Genomic DNA, 16,067 nt, shown 5'->3' on the forward strand with positions numbered 1-16,067 from the left:
GATCTGCGGCAGCAACTGTGAGGCTCGTTACGGATCCGGAAACAAGTCTCTTCCGACACCATGACCGTTCCCCTTCGACGATAGGACATTTAGGATACCCCATACCGCCAAATCAATCAATACTTGTCTAGTGTTTGTCCTAGCCTAAACCCGCCCTTACTACATCTGCTAACCACCAAGCAAGGTTTACCTTGTTCCTTGAAACCCAGCAATTGGCCTTTCAAGATGTCACGACCAGAGTGGTGGCCCGGCGAGGATCACCAGGCGTTCACAGAATGGGCTATGGAACGTGGCGTTGAGGTCTTTGGCGTCGCGCCAGCTCGGTTCCCTGGTCGAGGCTTGGGAATGACAGCCACCAGAAAAATCAAGGTAGGGATCTCAATCCCCGCTGAAGGAGATGCCGGATGTAGTACCGATGCTCACTGATTTGTCACCATGAAGAAAGAAGAAGCAGTGGTTCGAGTCCCAACCAGCGTGATCCTGACAATGGACAAAATCCCTTCCTCCTTCAAGGACCAGTTCCCCGAGGGCACTGCCGTGCAGACCATCATGGCGGCATTCTTCACCCACGGAAGTGAAGAAGAGCTGGCTGATTACAAATTATGGCGCAAAGCCTGGCCTACTCGCCAAGATTTTGAAGACAGTCTGCCAATGCTGTGGCCCAAGATCCTGGGCGGTCTTTCCTGGCCTGACAGTGAGGCAGATGGCCAAGATGACGGCTCTACGAGTCAGCCCAACTTTCTTCCACCTTGCATCTCTGGTCTCTGGAATTCGACTGAGAAAGGACCAACGATAAAGAAATATGAGAGCGAGCACCGGAATCTTCTTCTGGGCCAGGCCATCCGGTTGCATAAGGCATGGGCAGATGTCAATGCTGCATTCCCTGGTACTGATTGGCGGTCTTTCTCGTATCATTGGCTTATTCTTAACACAAGAAGCTTCTACTGGGTGGAAGCGGGCCAGGAGCCGCCAGAAGATCGGAATGATGCTATGGCGATGTTGCCTTTCGCGGATTATTTCAACCATTCGGATGTCGAGGTATGTCACTTGTCGAGGACGTCCTTTAACGAGGCATTTGATTGACTTGAAATTAGTGTGACGTAAAATTCGATGAAGATGGGTACACCTTGCGAGCGACTGAAGACTATAAGAAGGGAGATGAAGTGTACATGAGCTACGGCGGACACCCAAACGACTTTTTGTTGGCAGAATGTGAGGCACAGTTGGCTATGCTTCTATTTATGACTGGATTGAGCTAATGTGACATTTTCAGATGGGTTCTTCCTGGACAAGAATGACTCAGACTGTCTCTATCTTGACGACATAATCTTCCGTGACCTCAACAGCGCCGAGAAGCAGGAGGAATTGTGGCTGAACCAATACTACGGGTAAGTGACCAGACGCTTTCCAAAGCATTCCAAGATTGGTATATTCAGTTCCCGCTAAGTAATTCGCCAGTAACTACCAATTGATCAGCCAAGGGGTCTGCTACCGCACAGAAGTCGCGGCAGCTCTAAAATACATGAATGAAGAGGACTGGAGGAGCCACGTTCTCGAGGGCTCGACCAATGGTGTGGATGAGCATAAGTCTGCAGCCATCATCAAGGAGTGGGTTCAGACTTATGCTGCCGAGGCGGACGCAACCATGAACGCGTTGCAGGCGGCTATGGAGTCCGACGCTGTGGTGCGAGCGCATCGCCAGAAGGCAGAGACGCTGCTGCGGCGGTGGGCTCAGATCAAAGAGATCTGTGAGAGTGCCTTGAAGGCCATTGATTTGTAAAGGAGGCTCCATGTCCCTTCAGGCCTCATTGAAATATGTCCACGAAGGTAAAAAAAATCTGCTATTAGGGCAGGATGAATCAATGCAGTATTAGTTGACTTAATCATCTCTCGCAGGGTCACCAGAAAGGATGATACTGTCGACGTCGATCGGAACCGCTCTGGCGTCCCTTTGTCGAATGATGTCCGACTTGCTATGCACCAGCTGCTTGATCATGTAGTTTAGCAAACATTTGATGCCCAGCTCTTCACCGCGGTCCACGATCCACCCATTCATGAACTCTATTTCAGTGTTTTGTTGGTACTTCACGTCTTCCTGAATTGAGCCCGAATTGTTGGGATGGGTCATGGCCACATTCATGACCTGCCGTCGCAGACGCTCCGGCGAGAACCGATCCTCAATTCCTGGAACGCCACGTAGCTCGGGAAGAGCGCAGATTACGCTCGAGATTTCGAAGAGGAGCAGTCGCATGGTGCGGGTGACGGGGTAATTGTACAACAGCTCACTGTTCTTGCATTCGTGGATGGCGGTCAGTGGGTTGAGGACGCAGCTGACTGCAAGTCTCTCCAGCTGATATTGCAGAATACCAGCAGGGGTATCGGCAGCGGCGACAAGAGACGGGGTGAGGGTCAAAAGGCGCAGCAGGTATTTTGTCGTAGGAGCCCAATGCGTGTCGTTCTCGGCCTCGATAAGAGGAGTCTGGGCGGTGACCACGGGGCTGAGAATCAATGTCCCAACGTTTGCGTGGCTGACCTGGAAAGCGTCTCTCTTTTTGAGAGCGTGGCTGAGCACACCTTGTATATAGTGTGGGCGATTCGTTTCGTCCGGGAAGACTTCTCGGTTCAGCTTCTCGATAACTCCCATGCCATTCTGAATCAAAAGAATTGTCGAATCGGAGGTCAAGCGATGACGGACTCGCCTGATAGCGTTGTCTGTCATATGCGACCTGCAACATACAATTAGGCATTCGATATGTCCGTCATCATTGCTTTCGTGAGCAACGTCTTCGTTCTCTGTGATCTCAAAGTCACTCTCGGCTTCGTTCATGGCTTCGAGATGTTCCTCTTTTGAGGGTATCTTGTGCCACCCATTATCGTACAGAACTTCGACATCGAACCCAGTCTTAATATCATCAAGGCCGTTGTAGTTAACGGACAGAGACCATTTCTTTCGCCGGAATGCATGGTAAAACGAGGGCTGGTGCATGAGTAAGGTTATTGGTGGCGGAGATTGTCGTGATGCGAGCGAGTGGGCGACGAATGTCCCTGCATTTCCAAGGCCGATTATGTGCACTCGCCCTGACAGCCTGGGCTTGTCGGTCTCGAGAGAGACGTCCTCGACATCTTGCATCCATGTCGACAGGTACCTAGTTGTAGATCCTCCACATAACCGTATCCGGGGCTGGAAGAGAGTATCAACCACTCCGCTCCGCCAAAGCGGGCGGCGCCCGAGTATTTGCACCACTTTGAAGGTATTCCGGGGAAGAAGTCTCCCCGAGCGACGGATCGGATAGCGATGGGGGGAGGTAGGGGCGGAAGAAATCCGTTCGCGGGTAGTTGAGGGTGCTTTTCAAGTATTCAGCAGCGCATTTTGTGTGTTTCGAATCGACCAAAATCCCCAGGCTCTTCAAAATAACCAGGTAGCTCTGCCCGTTGCGCGCCGACGAAATATTGAAATGCGGCAGCGCTATGCGCGAATGATGAGACCCGCAGATATCCACCGCCCGACCCACCGCCTTTGTTACATCGGTCTTAATTTTTCCTGCGGCACTTTTCATCGACACTCGACCAAGACAACGCCATGGACCCAACAGATTTACTACCGCAGCTCGAGCAGCTGGATGACAATGTGGACGACCTTGAAGAGGTCCTGCAGCCATTCTTGGGCAGTTCCTTGACCAAAATGTCGAAGAATTTGCCCGTCATGGACAAGGCCAAACTTCATGTCCTGATCACCTATGCCCTCGAATCATTAATTTTCTGTAAGTTTGTCCGCAGTAGTTCCCGAACGCCTAGGCATCTGCTAAACTGATATTGCAGCTTACTTAAGACTACATGGCGTGGATGCCAAGCAACACCCTGTTTTCCGGGAACTCACTCGCGTAAAGCAGTACTTTGACAAGATCAAGGCGCTGGAAACAGAGCCCGAGCAACGCACCATGACACTCGATAAGGCAGCTGCAAATCGCTTCATTAAGCACGGTCTGGTGAGTAATGATGCCCTTTGAGCTACAGATCCAACCAGTCACTAACAAACTGGGTCAGGCTGGTAATCATAAGATTGATCTGGAGCGGGCAGAGAAGGAAGCCAAGGAGCGGGCGCGCGCTCAACTCAAAGCTGTGATGCTTGCTAAGAAGGCCGCTGCTGCCGCGTCTCAGGAAGGTGGCACTGGCGCTGCCCCATCTACTGCCCAGTCTCACGCCGACTCCGAAGATTCTGATGAAGAAATGGACGATGAGGAAGCCGCTGAGCAACACAGCCAATTGAAACAGAATAAGAAAGCCAAGAATGATAAAGCCAAGGCCCCAAGTAGGGGTGGCAAGAAGCACAGCCGGAAGACAACCAAGGCTGAGCTCAGAGAGGAGAAAAAAGACAGGCGGCAGAAGAAGGAGGATTCCCGCAAGGCGCGGAAGGCCAAATAGTGGCCCGGCGAGCTATGGTCCCTGACTCGTGGAGTCAGAGTGTCCTGCAGAATTTGTATATCACGAAATTTATAGATACCCAGCAAGCATGGAATTCCCAAATTCAATCGAATAAAAATCCACCCCGACCTGAACTACCACTTGTGGTCACATCCTGTCCAAATGGACTGGAAGGACTTCGTACCTCTCACGACGGGGGTCATCGCCTGCATAGTCATTTCTTGAATCCTAATACCTAGGTCTGTTAGTCTGCGTTCAGTAAAGCTCCCTGAGAGGATTGTTCCTAGACTTCTAGGGATTTGACATATTCACTACCCATTACAGTGGATTTGTAAGGCAGACTCCATTGTATGCCTTTAGGTATCGTTATGAGAATCATCACGTGAAGAGTCGCGGCTTCCGATCTCTCAAGCCCCTCATTCAGCTGAGCGACCTTAACTACTGTAACTCCCTTGGGGGCAAATCACGATATCCTGTATGACTTTGATTATGGCATCGACTACTTACAATGGCACAAACCGTGGCTTCCAGATTGGAAACAACTATGCTCCTGTCACAGGACACTGGCACCAGTGTAGGCTTGATCGCGTATCTGATGAGTTGAATTCGATAAACTGACACTGTTCACAGCCTACACCACTGAAGATATCGATCGTTTTTGCCTCCGAAATCTTCGATGTCCTGACTCACTAGTCGTGAAAAATCGATTAAAAGAGACCAAGGACAAGTTACTTCGCCACTCGTTTGAATGGATTCTTCAAACCCCGCAGTATCACAGTTGGCGACATGGAACAGATGTCTGTCTGCTTTGGATAAAGGGCGGTGCTGGGAAAGGGAAGACCATGATGTCGATCGGACTTGTCGAAGAGCTTTCACGGGAACGAGATGAATCTGCTGTGGTGACCTATTTTTTCTGCCAAAATGCCGACAATGAGCTCAACACCCTTGAATCACTCATCAAGGGCTTGATTCTAAAGTTAGTAGACCAGCAATTTGAGCTTAAAGCATCTCTGCGACGTCGCTAGGACACCGAGAACGCTCGCTTCAATGAGGACATCACGTCATGGCGAAATCTATGGGACATCCTGCTGGAGATGTTGGACCGATGCAACTCCCCGAAAGTATATCTTATTGTTGATGCTCTTGATGAGTGCCAAGATAGCGGCATGACCCGACTTCCTAAAGCTCATCGTCCGCAATGGGCTAGACCACCCAGTCAAAATCAAATGGCTATTAACAAGTCGACCATTGGAAGCCGCAGAGAGGGCATTGTTAGCTGGACATGACCAGATGCAAGTTAGTCTTGAACTGAACTCGAGATATGTTTCTGAAGCTGTAAAAACCTATGTCTCTCACAAATTGGACGAGCTCAGTTGTTTTCACAGTTATGGAAAAACACTGAGGAGAGAACTGGAAACTGAACTTACTGTGAAGGCTGAGGGTACATTTTTGTGGGTGAACCTGGTATGCAAGAGACTCGAGAGTGTCCGCCAAGATGACGCCCTGACTACAATTCAAAATTTGCCTCCAGGGCTACATCCTTTCTACGATAGGATATTGAAACAACTGAGCGAAAGGAGGCCGAATGATGCCCAAAAGTGCATGCGACTAATCAAAGCGATGATGCTAGCATACCGACCTTTGAAAGTGGAGGAAGTTCCGAGTGTGACTGGCCTGACTAATGAAGACAACGCTATTGAGGCATTAGTCGATCGCTGTGCTTCAGTCCTCAGAATGCAAGAAAACAACATAGAATTCGTTCACCAGTCTGTTCGAGACTACTTGGCCGGGGAGAATGGACAGTCTGTCCTTGACACATATGAACGCTTCGGACATCGTGAGATTCTAATGGGCTGTCTGTCTTATTTATCCGAACGGCTAAAGGTCAATCTTCTAGACCTGCCGCGACCTCACTCGACCAGAGAGGATTGGAATCCGCCCAAAGACAAGAAACGATGCGTGCAACTGTCTTGTCTAGACTACGCGGCTACCTACTGGGTGAATCATCTCGAGAACATCCAGCGAAGGGAAGTAGCACAGAGCGGGCTTATTGAGAAGGGTGCAGTTGGCATATTCCTCCATGCAAAGATGTTGGAGTGGCTTGAAGTCTTTAGTCTATTGGATAGGCTACCATGGGCCATTGAAGCGTTGGATGCATTGGTGAATATAACCGAAGTGAGTATTTCATATATCCTTTTTTGTCTAGGGTTTTTGCTTACAAGCTTTGCTACAGGACGACCCTTTAACTTGGGGACTTGTGCAGGATGCTACGCGTTTTTTTATGCGGCATTTCAATACCATGAATCAGTGGCCATTACAGATCTACAGCTCTGCTGTTATCTTCAGTCCTGAATCAAGCGTTGTGAAGAGGGAAAACTTGGATAAAATTCCAGGATATCTGAGAAACGTCCCGCTCATGGAACACACATGGGTCTCTCTAATACAGACACTACCAGCACACAAGGGCAACGTCAACACTGTCGCCTTTTCACCCGACGGCAAGCAGTTTGCATCAGGCTCTAGTGACGGAACCATTAAGCTCTGGAATACCGCAACAGGTGACCTACAGAAGGCACTAGAAAGACACTCGGCATCTGTTAACTCTGTCGCCTTTTCACCCGACGGCAAGCACATCATATCAGGCTCTGATGACAGAACCATTAAGCTCTGGAACACAGCAACCGGTGACCTACAGAAGATACTGGGACACTCGGAATCTGTAAACTCTGTCGCTTTTTCACCAGACGGCAAGCGGATAGCATCAGGCTCTAATGATTATACAATTAAACTTTGGGATACTATAACAGGCGACCTTCAGAGGACCCTAGAAGGCCACTCGGACGTGGTTCTTAGTGTCAGCTTCTCACCGGACGGCAAGCAGATCGCATCAGGCTCTATAGACACAACCATCAGAGTTTGGGATGCTACAACGGCTAAACTTCAGAAGATACTAGAAAGTCACTCAGGCGGAGTCGGGACTGTGGTCTTTTCAGCAGACAGCAAGCAGATTGCATCAGGCCATGACAAAACCATCAAAATTTGGGGTACTCCATCAGGCGATCTTCAGAAGATACTAGAAGGTCACTCAGACTGGGTCAAAGCAGTCGCCTTTTCACGAGACGGCAAGCAGATCGTGTCAGGCTCTTCTGATAGGACTATCAAACTTTGGGATACCACAACGGCTGGCCTTCAGAAGATAAACGGCCACTCGGCCGGGGTCGACACTATCGCCTTTTCACCCGACGGCAAGCAGTTCGCATCAGGATCTTATGACGACATCAAGCTCTGGAATACCGCAACAGGTGACCTACAGAAGACACTAGAAGGACACTCGGGCTTGATCAATACCGTCGCCTTTTCACCAGATGGCAAGCAGATCGCATCAAGCTATTATGATAAGACATTCAGGATTTGGGATACCACAACGGGTGACCTTCAGAAGACGATAATAGGCCACTCGGGCTGGGTCAAGACTTTGGTCTTTTCGCCAGACGGCAAGCAGATCGCATCAGGCTCATTTGACCGAAACATCCAAATTTGGGATACCACAACGGGTGACCTTCAGAAGACGCTAAATGGCCACTCGGGCTTTGTCGACACAATAGTCTTTTCACCAGATGGCAAGCAGATCGCATCAAGCTTTTCTGACAAAACAATCAGACTTTGGGCCATCGCCAAACCTCTTAAAATGCCAAATTTTCTCGACCGTTTGAGAAGCCGTTTCAAGATCCGCCCATGGAAAGAAATTCAGACATCAGAGCCGGTGTATAACATGAAATTCTCAGCAGATAACCGATACCTTGTAACAGACATTGGGCCTATCATGCTCAATGGAATTGCCACCGAAATTCAGGTTGGGATTTCAGATACTTTAGTGAAACTCTTCGTCGGAAACCAGTGGATATTCTATGGAGATCTGGGTATGCCCTTCCTTCGACTACCATTAGATTTTCGGCCAATATGTCATGCCGTGCAAGGAGATCTGGTGGCTATTGGATTCGAAAATGGTCGAGTCTTGCGATTTGACATCGATCGAAGTCGCTTGCAGTCAATGCTAGAGCACACATCGGGCATGGAAATATCACGGCCGCTATTCTACTCGTAGGGATGGTGATGTGGCTATCACAATATAATACCTAACGTCCTTTCCCTTTTCTTTAGCTTAGTATAGCAGGCTACTTAGCTTAGTTAGCTAACCAAACCCCCTTCTTTAGTTTAGTCCTTTGGTAGACGTTAATGGAACACGCTTCATCTACCTCATCAGATCTCCAGATGCTAGCTTCCGCCGGTGCATATGAAGAGGCGATAAGTCTTATTCATTCTCTTCATTCTCTTCATCTTGAGAGGGCAAAGCCGACCAAACGGCAAAGTTCCCTCAATTTGCGTGAAATGGTTTGTCAGCGGTCTACAAAGATCTTCTGGGTCAGATCGACAAGACAAACCTGATCTTGAAGACTATCAGTGAGCAGTCGAAGAACCTGGAGGAACCTCGACGCGATTTGACTAAGCGGAAAGAGAGCCTGGAACAATGCCTGATCAAAGAAGACTTGCAAAAGCTCTTTACGACCTCATGGTACAGGATAGCCAATACTGGGATGGTTCATGTCAAGATGGGCATTTGATTGGCCTTTAGCTTAACAAAAAGCATCCACAGCTCGAATAACCTTTGCTCATGATTGTATCCTCTCCTAATAGTTGCTTCATCGCCTTCAGCCCGAAAGCAATGGCAAGAGGTCAACGTGGAGACCGACTGCGTGGCTGAGTATCTCTTTGTCACCCAGGAACCGGAGCGGAGGCCTCAAATTACCGAATGCAAAGAGAAATGTTCAGTTTTGTGCCTCAAAGACGACATGTGTGGAAGAGTTCCAGAAAACACCCAAACGCCGGCGAGGGTCGCCCTGCTCAACTGTTCTCAACCCTAAAGCCAGTGCTACCAGGCCCGCACACCGAGCCCAGGTCTCTTGGGGATGATTGGTACCAAAACAAGACCGGGCATCAGCCGTACTATATAACCTTCGTGCGCAACATACAAGATGACATTCATCTCCAATCTTTGCGGGCCACCCTTGTTGGCTCCCCCTCTTCGCCCGCTTCACCCAGAGTTCAGAGGAATTGAATTGCCGTGAAATGCTCTACCTTGCAACTCTCCTTGCCTCTAGCATTCTTCATGTTCATGGGACCATGGCTCCAACCGCAATGGGGAACGCACGATGTTTTGTTTACTCGCTCTACTGGATCCAGAGGCTCACATCATGAACGTCGATATCTCTTACATATCGGGTTGCGAGTTCTTCACAAAGACCCCCATCCGCCGATCACGAAATTAGATCAAGACGTGCATGTTGCCACATTTCAACCCATAGTTTCCTTCCGCGTGCAGTAGCCTTGATTGTATTGTCATTGGGAATGGCGATATGCACATCACCCCGGGCTCAATCATCAAAGCAAGAATTGTACATCGACACCACCGCAAGCATTTTTCAAAGTCTACGGGGAGAACGGATCAAATTACGGTGATGTTGTCAAAGAATGTTTGTACTGGTCTTGAGGTAAAAGCCGCGGTTTTGAAGACTCATTCTTTGAGTCCGTATGGCGGGGTTTAATTATTTCGAGGGTCTGTCTTGAAAGAGAGTGACGACGGACACCACTACGGAGCACAGCATGTGGATTACTGGTTCCTTGTGGAGTGGTTGCATTGGTGTCATGGTTACTAGGCCCAGGTTTCGCTCGAGAAGGAAAGAAAAGCAAAGGGGTAGGTGCTGACATCACTTTCGAGAGAAACTGTATAGCGCTCATCAGAGAACAGGATCTTTTAGTAGTAGCGTTAGAAATGATAAGGCTATTGTACAAACGAGCACATCATCCAATCTCCATTCCCAAATACTGGCAAAACATATCGCAAAAGCACGCCCCGAAACTCCAGATGCAAATCAATACGTGAAATGGAAAGGACCTGAAAACGCTTCTAGCAAAGAGGCATCCATAAACCTCAACCTGTCCGGCGCAGAACGTGAGATCATTGCTTGGCGATCTGATGAATATGCCGAATTTGGTCCTCGATATTCATATTCTGAGGGTTGGGCAAACCCCCGGGCCCCACAGCCGGCCCTGGCGGCGCAGACATTCCGGGGGAAGCGTGCCATCCGGCGTGGCCCCACCCATAGCCATGCGCTTGCGGCGCGCTTCCTCCTCGGGATCGGGCGCCAGTGAGGCATCGAACACATCGCTGCGCTGGCTGGCGAGCCGCTTGAGATTGTTGACGACATCCACAGTAGACAGGTTGGTCGTCGCGCTGCGGGAGTCGGCCTTCGCACGCTGCTCCTTCCATCGCGGGTCGAGTAGCTCGATGCGCATGTGCTGTTCCAGTTCGGCGACGGGAATCTGCTGGTGACAGTTCGGGCAGAGAGCGGTGCCGCCGGCGGCTTGCTGGCGGCGGGCCTGGGCGCGGGGGACATAGTCTGAGCGAATGCGCATGGGCTGTTGGCCGGGCACGGGCACGGGTGATTCGGTGCGGGCTTGCGCGGCCTCTGGTTGCGCGGGATATTGCATGCCGTAGTCCATCGCCGGTGGGTAGGAGGCTGCTTGGGCCGGATATGGGGAGACGGAGGGTGGTTGGACGGGGAAGGAAGGTTCTAGCTGGGCTGGGTAGGCGTTGTAGTAGGTCGGGTTGTCGAGGTCGGTGGGCATGGCCTCTTCGATGCGCAGCGGGTTGAGGGACATGGCTGCTTTCTGTTCAAGGGAGGCGGATTGCAGGTCTGTGAGGGACGTTGGCGGCGGCAGGTCGGCCTGGTCGTCAGTTTCCGTGAACAGCACCGTCTCGACCACCACGAAGTCGTGCCAATCGATCTGGGCATACTCGATGCGCTCTTGCTCCTCTTGCTCCTCCTTCTGCACCTTCTGCTGTTCCTGATGTTTCACCCACTCGGCCCGCTGGTTTGCGCGCTCCAGGATATGGTATTTATTCTTCACATTGTGTTCAAGCTCGGCGATCCGCTTCTCCTCAGTGGTGGAGTCGTCAATTCCCTCTGACCGTAGCAAGATGGTGTACTGATCGACCAGGCGGATGAAGAATTGGTACAGACTATGCTGTGGGCGAAGGAAATCAAACTGGAAGTTCCTAGCTTCGCGCTGCGACAACGCCGTCATGAAGGACTTCCCTCGCTTGGCGACGTACAGCGCTGTGAGTTTAACCACCTCCAGATCCTGCGCATTGATGATAGGCATGCGCGCAGAGAAATGGAACGCCGGGGGTTCGGGGGGCCCCTTGGGCTTTTCAGGTTCAGCAGCAACAGCTTCACCTGCTCGTCCTGCTGAGACAGAGGTGCCACGGCCATCCTTAATCTCAGTCAGGCGCCACTGGTAGAAGGGCGCGTAGGCATCGCCGGGGTTCAGGAAGGAGAATTTCGGGTTGTTCTTTTCCTTTTCGCGGACACGATCTACAGACGGAGAATCCGGCGTTAGTCCCGCAATCCAAAAGATGGGTGACAAAAGAGGTTCTTACCTTCAAAGACCGATCCATTGCGAGTAACATAACCCGCAGTCTTCTCGACGATCGCTAGAAAACATGGTTAGCAGCGTGATCGCGCACACAAGGGGAGTAAATACCAACCTCGAATATCCTTAGGGGGAAGAACCAGACCCTCCGGAGGCTTGTTCATATCCTCCGGAAGGGGAGTGTTACCATTTGACGACTCCATGGCTGGCTGATGAGGATGCGATTGGAGGAGGTGTATCTTTTTGGCCTGATGATGGGATCCGCCAGCGCTGACTACGCTTTCGCCACAGTTACGGGGCTGTGGCTGTGCGGTGTGGCACTCCCGCGTGCGGCCAGATTCTTGGTGTCCGTCCAGACCCCGTCAACAGTTTACAGTTGACTGCTTTCGATCGAGGAGATTTGTTTAATTCGAACATTTAGGCTCACCATATTGTTTCTAATATACCACTTATACCGAGAATACGTAAGGCAATTGTAGAAGTGATGATAGTACCACTCAACGCCCTCCCAAATTAGCCCCAGAGGCTCGACCCGTCAGCCTCGGGGCCGGGGCTGAAATCTAAGGGGCCGTTTAGCGCTCTCACGTTGTGGTTTGTCTCTGCCCGCTCCGCACGTCGATCTGGCCTCAAGACGGACTTTCTGCACGCTTCCGTCCATTCTTCTCGACACTCTCTTCCTCCTCTTTTCTTTTATTTCATTCCCTGCCCTGTCATGGGGTCTTTTTATCTCACTCTTCACGATCATTAATCTCGATCCCGCCATTACCCCGTGGTGAAGAGCTGCGCGCTGGTGAGAGCTCCGACATAGCAGCTTTTAACAGCTATTGCGCCCTCCGGATACGATTCCTCTAATTTGGCGACCAATTCACGATCCGACTACTCTTCGGCCTTCTATTTTGCTTTTTTCCTATCTGTGCCGATCGATCTTCAAACGTTTCCGCTATCCCCTACAACCTCCTATCGCGCATCCGCGAACATCTTCAACCATAATGGGCCAGAAATCGAAAGATACCCTGGCTGTGCGACCTCAGAGTCGTGGTCGGCGCTCTCGCAGTCGGTCGCCGAACCCCAAGGGTGGTAAGCCTGCAAAGATTGCAAGCTATGCCTCGGATGGTGTGCGAGACAATGACATTCTTAACCTCCCCGCTTCCGACTATAAGCTTCTGGTGCTGGTGACGTTGATTGCGGCCGCCGTCCGCCTATTCCGCATTTACCAGCCCAGCAGCGTTGTTTTCGATGAAGTCCAGTATGTTCCGTCGTCAACGAATTCCCATTGACGGACGAATCGATGCTAATTCGTGTCTCCCTCCAGCTTCGGTGGCTTCGCAACCAAATACATCAAGGGAAGGTTCTTTATGGATGTTCACCCCCCGCTTGCCAAACTGTTGATCACGCTGGCTGGCTGGCTGGCTGGCTTCGACGGAGAATTTGATTTCAAGGATATTGGCAAGGACTACATTGAGCCTGGCGTGCCCTATGTGGCGATGCGCATGCTCCCCGCCATTCTCGGTGTTTTCACCGTCTCGTTGATGTTTTTGACTCTCAAGGCAACTGGATGCCGAACCTCGACTGCAGTCATGGGTGCTGGCGTCGTTATTTTCGGTGAGCTCTCGAGTTGAAACCACATCGACCAAACTAAACTAACCTGCTTATAGATAACGCGCTGACAACTCAATCCCGCCTGATTCTTCTGGACTCGCCCCTCGTCTTCTTCACTGCTCTGACTGCTCTGGCATTCAACTGCTTCACAAACCAGCAGGAATTGGGGCCCGCTTATGCTTTCAAGGGCCCTTGGTGGTTCTGGTTGGCTGCAACGGGTGTCTCGCTCGGCGCTACTCTCAGTGTTAAGTGGGTTGGACTTTTCACCATGGCCTGGGTTGGATCCCTCACAGCTCTCCAGCTTTGGGTGGTGCTCGGTGACTCGAAGACTGTGACTCCGGTATGTTCTTGAGAGAAGCTATTTGAATCATTATTTTAGACTGACAGTTCTGGATCTAGCGCTTGTGGTTCAAGCACTTCTTCTCTCGGGTCTTCTGCCTGATTGTCATCCCTCTCGCGTTCTATATGGCCATGTTTGGCATCCACTTCCTCTGCCTGGTTAACCCCGGAGAGGGTGATGGTTTCATGTCGTCGGAATTCCAGGCCACCCTAAACTCGAAGTCCATGCAGGACGTGCCGGCCGATGTTTCTTTCGGCTCTCGTATCAGCCTTCGTCATCACAACACCCAGGGTGGTTACCTGCACTCGCACAACCACATGTACCCCACTGGGAGCAAGCAGCAACAGATCACTCTCTATCCCCACAAGGATGAGAACAATGTTTTCATCATGGAGAACCAGACTCAGCCCCTTGGTCCCTATGGTGAGATCGAGGGCCCTTATGCCTGGGACAACAACACCGCAAGCTTCATCGAGGATGGAGCCGTCATCCGCCTTTACCATGAGATTACCCACCGACGTGTTCACTCCCACGAGGAGCGCCCGCCTGTGACTGAAGCGGACTGGCAGTTCGAGGTCTCTGCCTACGGATACGAAGGCTTCCCTGGTGATGCCAACGACCTGTTCAAGATTGAGATTGTGAAGTCCTTGTCTGAGGGTGCCGAAGCCAAGAAGCGCGTACGCACCATTCAGACCAAGTTCAGGCTTGTGCACGTCATGACTGGCTGTGTTCTGTTCTCCCACAAGGTCAAGCTTCCCGACTGGGGCTTTGAGCAGCAAGAAGTTACCTGCGCTCGTGGTGGTACACTGCCTAACAGCGTTTGGTACATCGAATCCAACACCCACCCCATGATTCCCGCGAATGCTGAGAAGGTCAACTACCGCAACCCTGGCTTCTTGGGCAAGTTTTGGGAGCTGCAGAAAGTCATGTGGACCACCAACGCGGGCCTGGTTGAGTCGCACGCTTGGGACTCCCGCCCTCCGTCGTGGCCTACCCTTCTCCGTGGTATTAACTTCTGGGGCAAGGATAACCGTCAGATTTACCTCCTGGGCAACCCTCTCATCTGGTGGTCTTCGACCGCGGCCATTGGTATCTACTTCCTTTTCAAGGCCATCTCGGTCATTCGCTGGCAGCGCAGCTGCAATGACTACCGCCATGTCTCGTTCAAGCGCTTTGACTACGAAGTCGGCACCAGCGTTCTCGGATGGTTCTTCCACTACTTCCCATTCTTCTTGATGGCCCGCCAGCTCTTCCTGCACCACTATCTTCCGGCTCTGTACTTCGCCATCATGGTGCTCTGCCAAGAGTTTGACTTTATCACCAACCGCATTAAGAGCTTTGGACTGGCGTCGCGGCCTGCTATTGGAAAGACCCTGATGGCCGGATTCCTGATTTCTAGCATTGCGGTGTTCGCTCTTTACTCTCCCTTGATCTACGGTAACCCCTGGACCCAGAGTGCCTGCCAGAAGGTGAAGCTTCTGGATGGTTGGGATTTCGACTGCAACACCTTTCACACCGACGTAAGTGTTCCGGAATGGAAGCCTCCACGCCGAGGAATTTGAGAAATATAATCGACCATCGCATTGGCTGACACGCTTTTCACCAACAGCTGAGCCAATATGTTACCGATGTCGACAACTTCATGCACGTCGTTCCGACCGAGCAAGCCCAGATTCACAAGCCCGCGCCCCAGCAGGCCCAGGCGCCCGTCGGCGAAGCCCCCAGGAACAACAGCAGGAAGATCAAGCCGCCGTCACCCAGCCCAAGCTCTCTGGCTCCATGGCCCGCGTTGAGTACCGCGACCAGCATGGCAACGTTCTCCCAGATGATCTGGTCGCTTCGCTCCGTGCGGAGGGCAAGGTCAAGTTCGAGACCCGCTACGAGTCCCGCTCCAAGCTCGAGAACGCGCAGGATATCCCAATCGTGGATGGCCAGCTTGCGCCTCCGCACCCGGATGTCCAGGGCCAGAACCCCGAAACCGGTCTTGGAAAGCCCGAGGACTCGGTCCCGCCTGAGAGCCCTGCCTCGGTGGTTGAGGGAAATGTGCGCTCGGTAGAAAGCTCTGGTTCCCCTGAGGCGAAGCCCGCAAGTGAGGGTAATGAAGCTACTAAGCATTGAGTTGAGGGCTGGCGACCAATAAAATGGAGAGGGGGCGAGAAAACTTCACACCATGTATCATGAAACCTTACAGTTATTTTTCTTCGTCGTGATT

General features: G+C 51.4%; 6 protein-coding genes across 6 annotated transcripts; 4 read left to right on the top strand and 2 right to left on the bottom strand.

Annotated features, from left to right (window-relative positions):
- Window positions 1–225: 225 nt before the first annotated feature.
- On the top strand, window positions 226–1,780 carry N7482_009455 (uncharacterized protein; the record flags this gene model as incomplete). The annotated part of the gene is made up of 5 exons (XM_056691579.1): window positions 226–369; window positions 442–1,038; window positions 1,095–1,212; window positions 1,274–1,388; window positions 1,459–1,780. 5 exons carry the CDS (start codon window positions 226–228, stop codon window positions 1,778–1,780), a joined length of 1,296 nt encoding a protein of 431 aa, XP_056539285.1.
- A 99-nt stretch (window positions 1,781–1,879) lies between these two features.
- Window positions 1,880–3,130, bottom strand: N7482_009456 (ketopantoate reductase family protein; the record flags this gene model as incomplete). The annotated part of the gene is made up of 1 exon (XM_056691580.1): window positions 1,880–3,130. The coding sequence occupies one exon, from the start codon at window positions 3,128–3,130 to the stop codon at window positions 1,880–1,882; it is 1,251 nt and encodes a 416-aa protein (XP_056539286.1).
- Window positions 3,131–3,580: 450 nt separating this feature from the next.
- N7482_009457 (Sas10/Utp3/C1D family protein) lies at window positions 3,581–4,422 on the top strand (the record flags this gene model as incomplete). The annotated part of the gene is made up of 3 exons (XM_056691581.1): window positions 3,581–3,761; window positions 3,820–3,986; window positions 4,015–4,422. 3 exons carry the CDS (start codon window positions 3,581–3,583, stop codon window positions 4,420–4,422), a joined length of 756 nt encoding a protein of 251 aa, XP_056539287.1.
- Window positions 4,423–4,911: 489 nt separating this feature from the next.
- N7482_009458 (G-protein beta WD- 40 repeats containing protein) lies at window positions 4,912–9,044 on the top strand (the record flags this gene model as incomplete). Its single annotated transcript, XM_056691582.1, has 6 exons — window positions 4,912–4,996; window positions 5,053–5,402; window positions 5,448–5,543; window positions 5,608–6,597; window positions 6,656–8,342; window positions 8,824–9,044. 6 exons carry the CDS (start codon window positions 4,912–4,914, stop codon window positions 9,042–9,044), a joined length of 3,429 nt encoding a protein of 1,142 aa, XP_056539288.1.
- A 1,394-nt stretch (window positions 9,045–10,438) lies between these two features.
- On the bottom strand, window positions 10,439–12,119 carry N7482_009459 (SURP domain-containing protein; the record flags this gene model as incomplete). The annotated part of the gene is given in 4 exon segments (XM_056691583.1): window positions 10,439–10,492; window positions 10,510–11,858; window positions 11,924–11,977; window positions 12,032–12,119. The coding sequence occupies 4 exon segments, from the start codon at window positions 12,117–12,119 to the stop codon at window positions 10,439–10,441; spliced, it is 1,545 nt and encodes a 514-aa protein (XP_056539289.1).
- A 786-nt stretch (window positions 12,120–12,905) lies between these two features.
- pmt1 (protein mannosyltransferase 1) lies at window positions 12,906–15,973 on the top strand (the record flags this gene model as incomplete). The annotated part of the gene is made up of 6 exons (XM_056691584.1): window positions 12,906–13,162; window positions 13,229–13,518; window positions 13,572–13,855; window positions 13,915–15,375; window positions 15,465–15,563; window positions 15,617–15,973. 6 exons carry the CDS (start codon window positions 12,906–12,908, stop codon window positions 15,971–15,973), a joined length of 2,748 nt encoding a protein of 915 aa, XP_056539290.1.
- Window positions 15,974–16,067: the final 94 nt, after the last annotated feature.

Source organism: Penicillium canariense (genome assembly GCF_028826845.1).
Source record: "Penicillium canariense strain IBT 26290 chromosome Unknown utg000007l_segment0_segment0, whole genome shotgun sequence".
NCBI classification, from domain to species: Eukaryota; Fungi; Ascomycota; class Eurotiomycetes; order Eurotiales; family Aspergillaceae; genus Penicillium; species Penicillium canariense.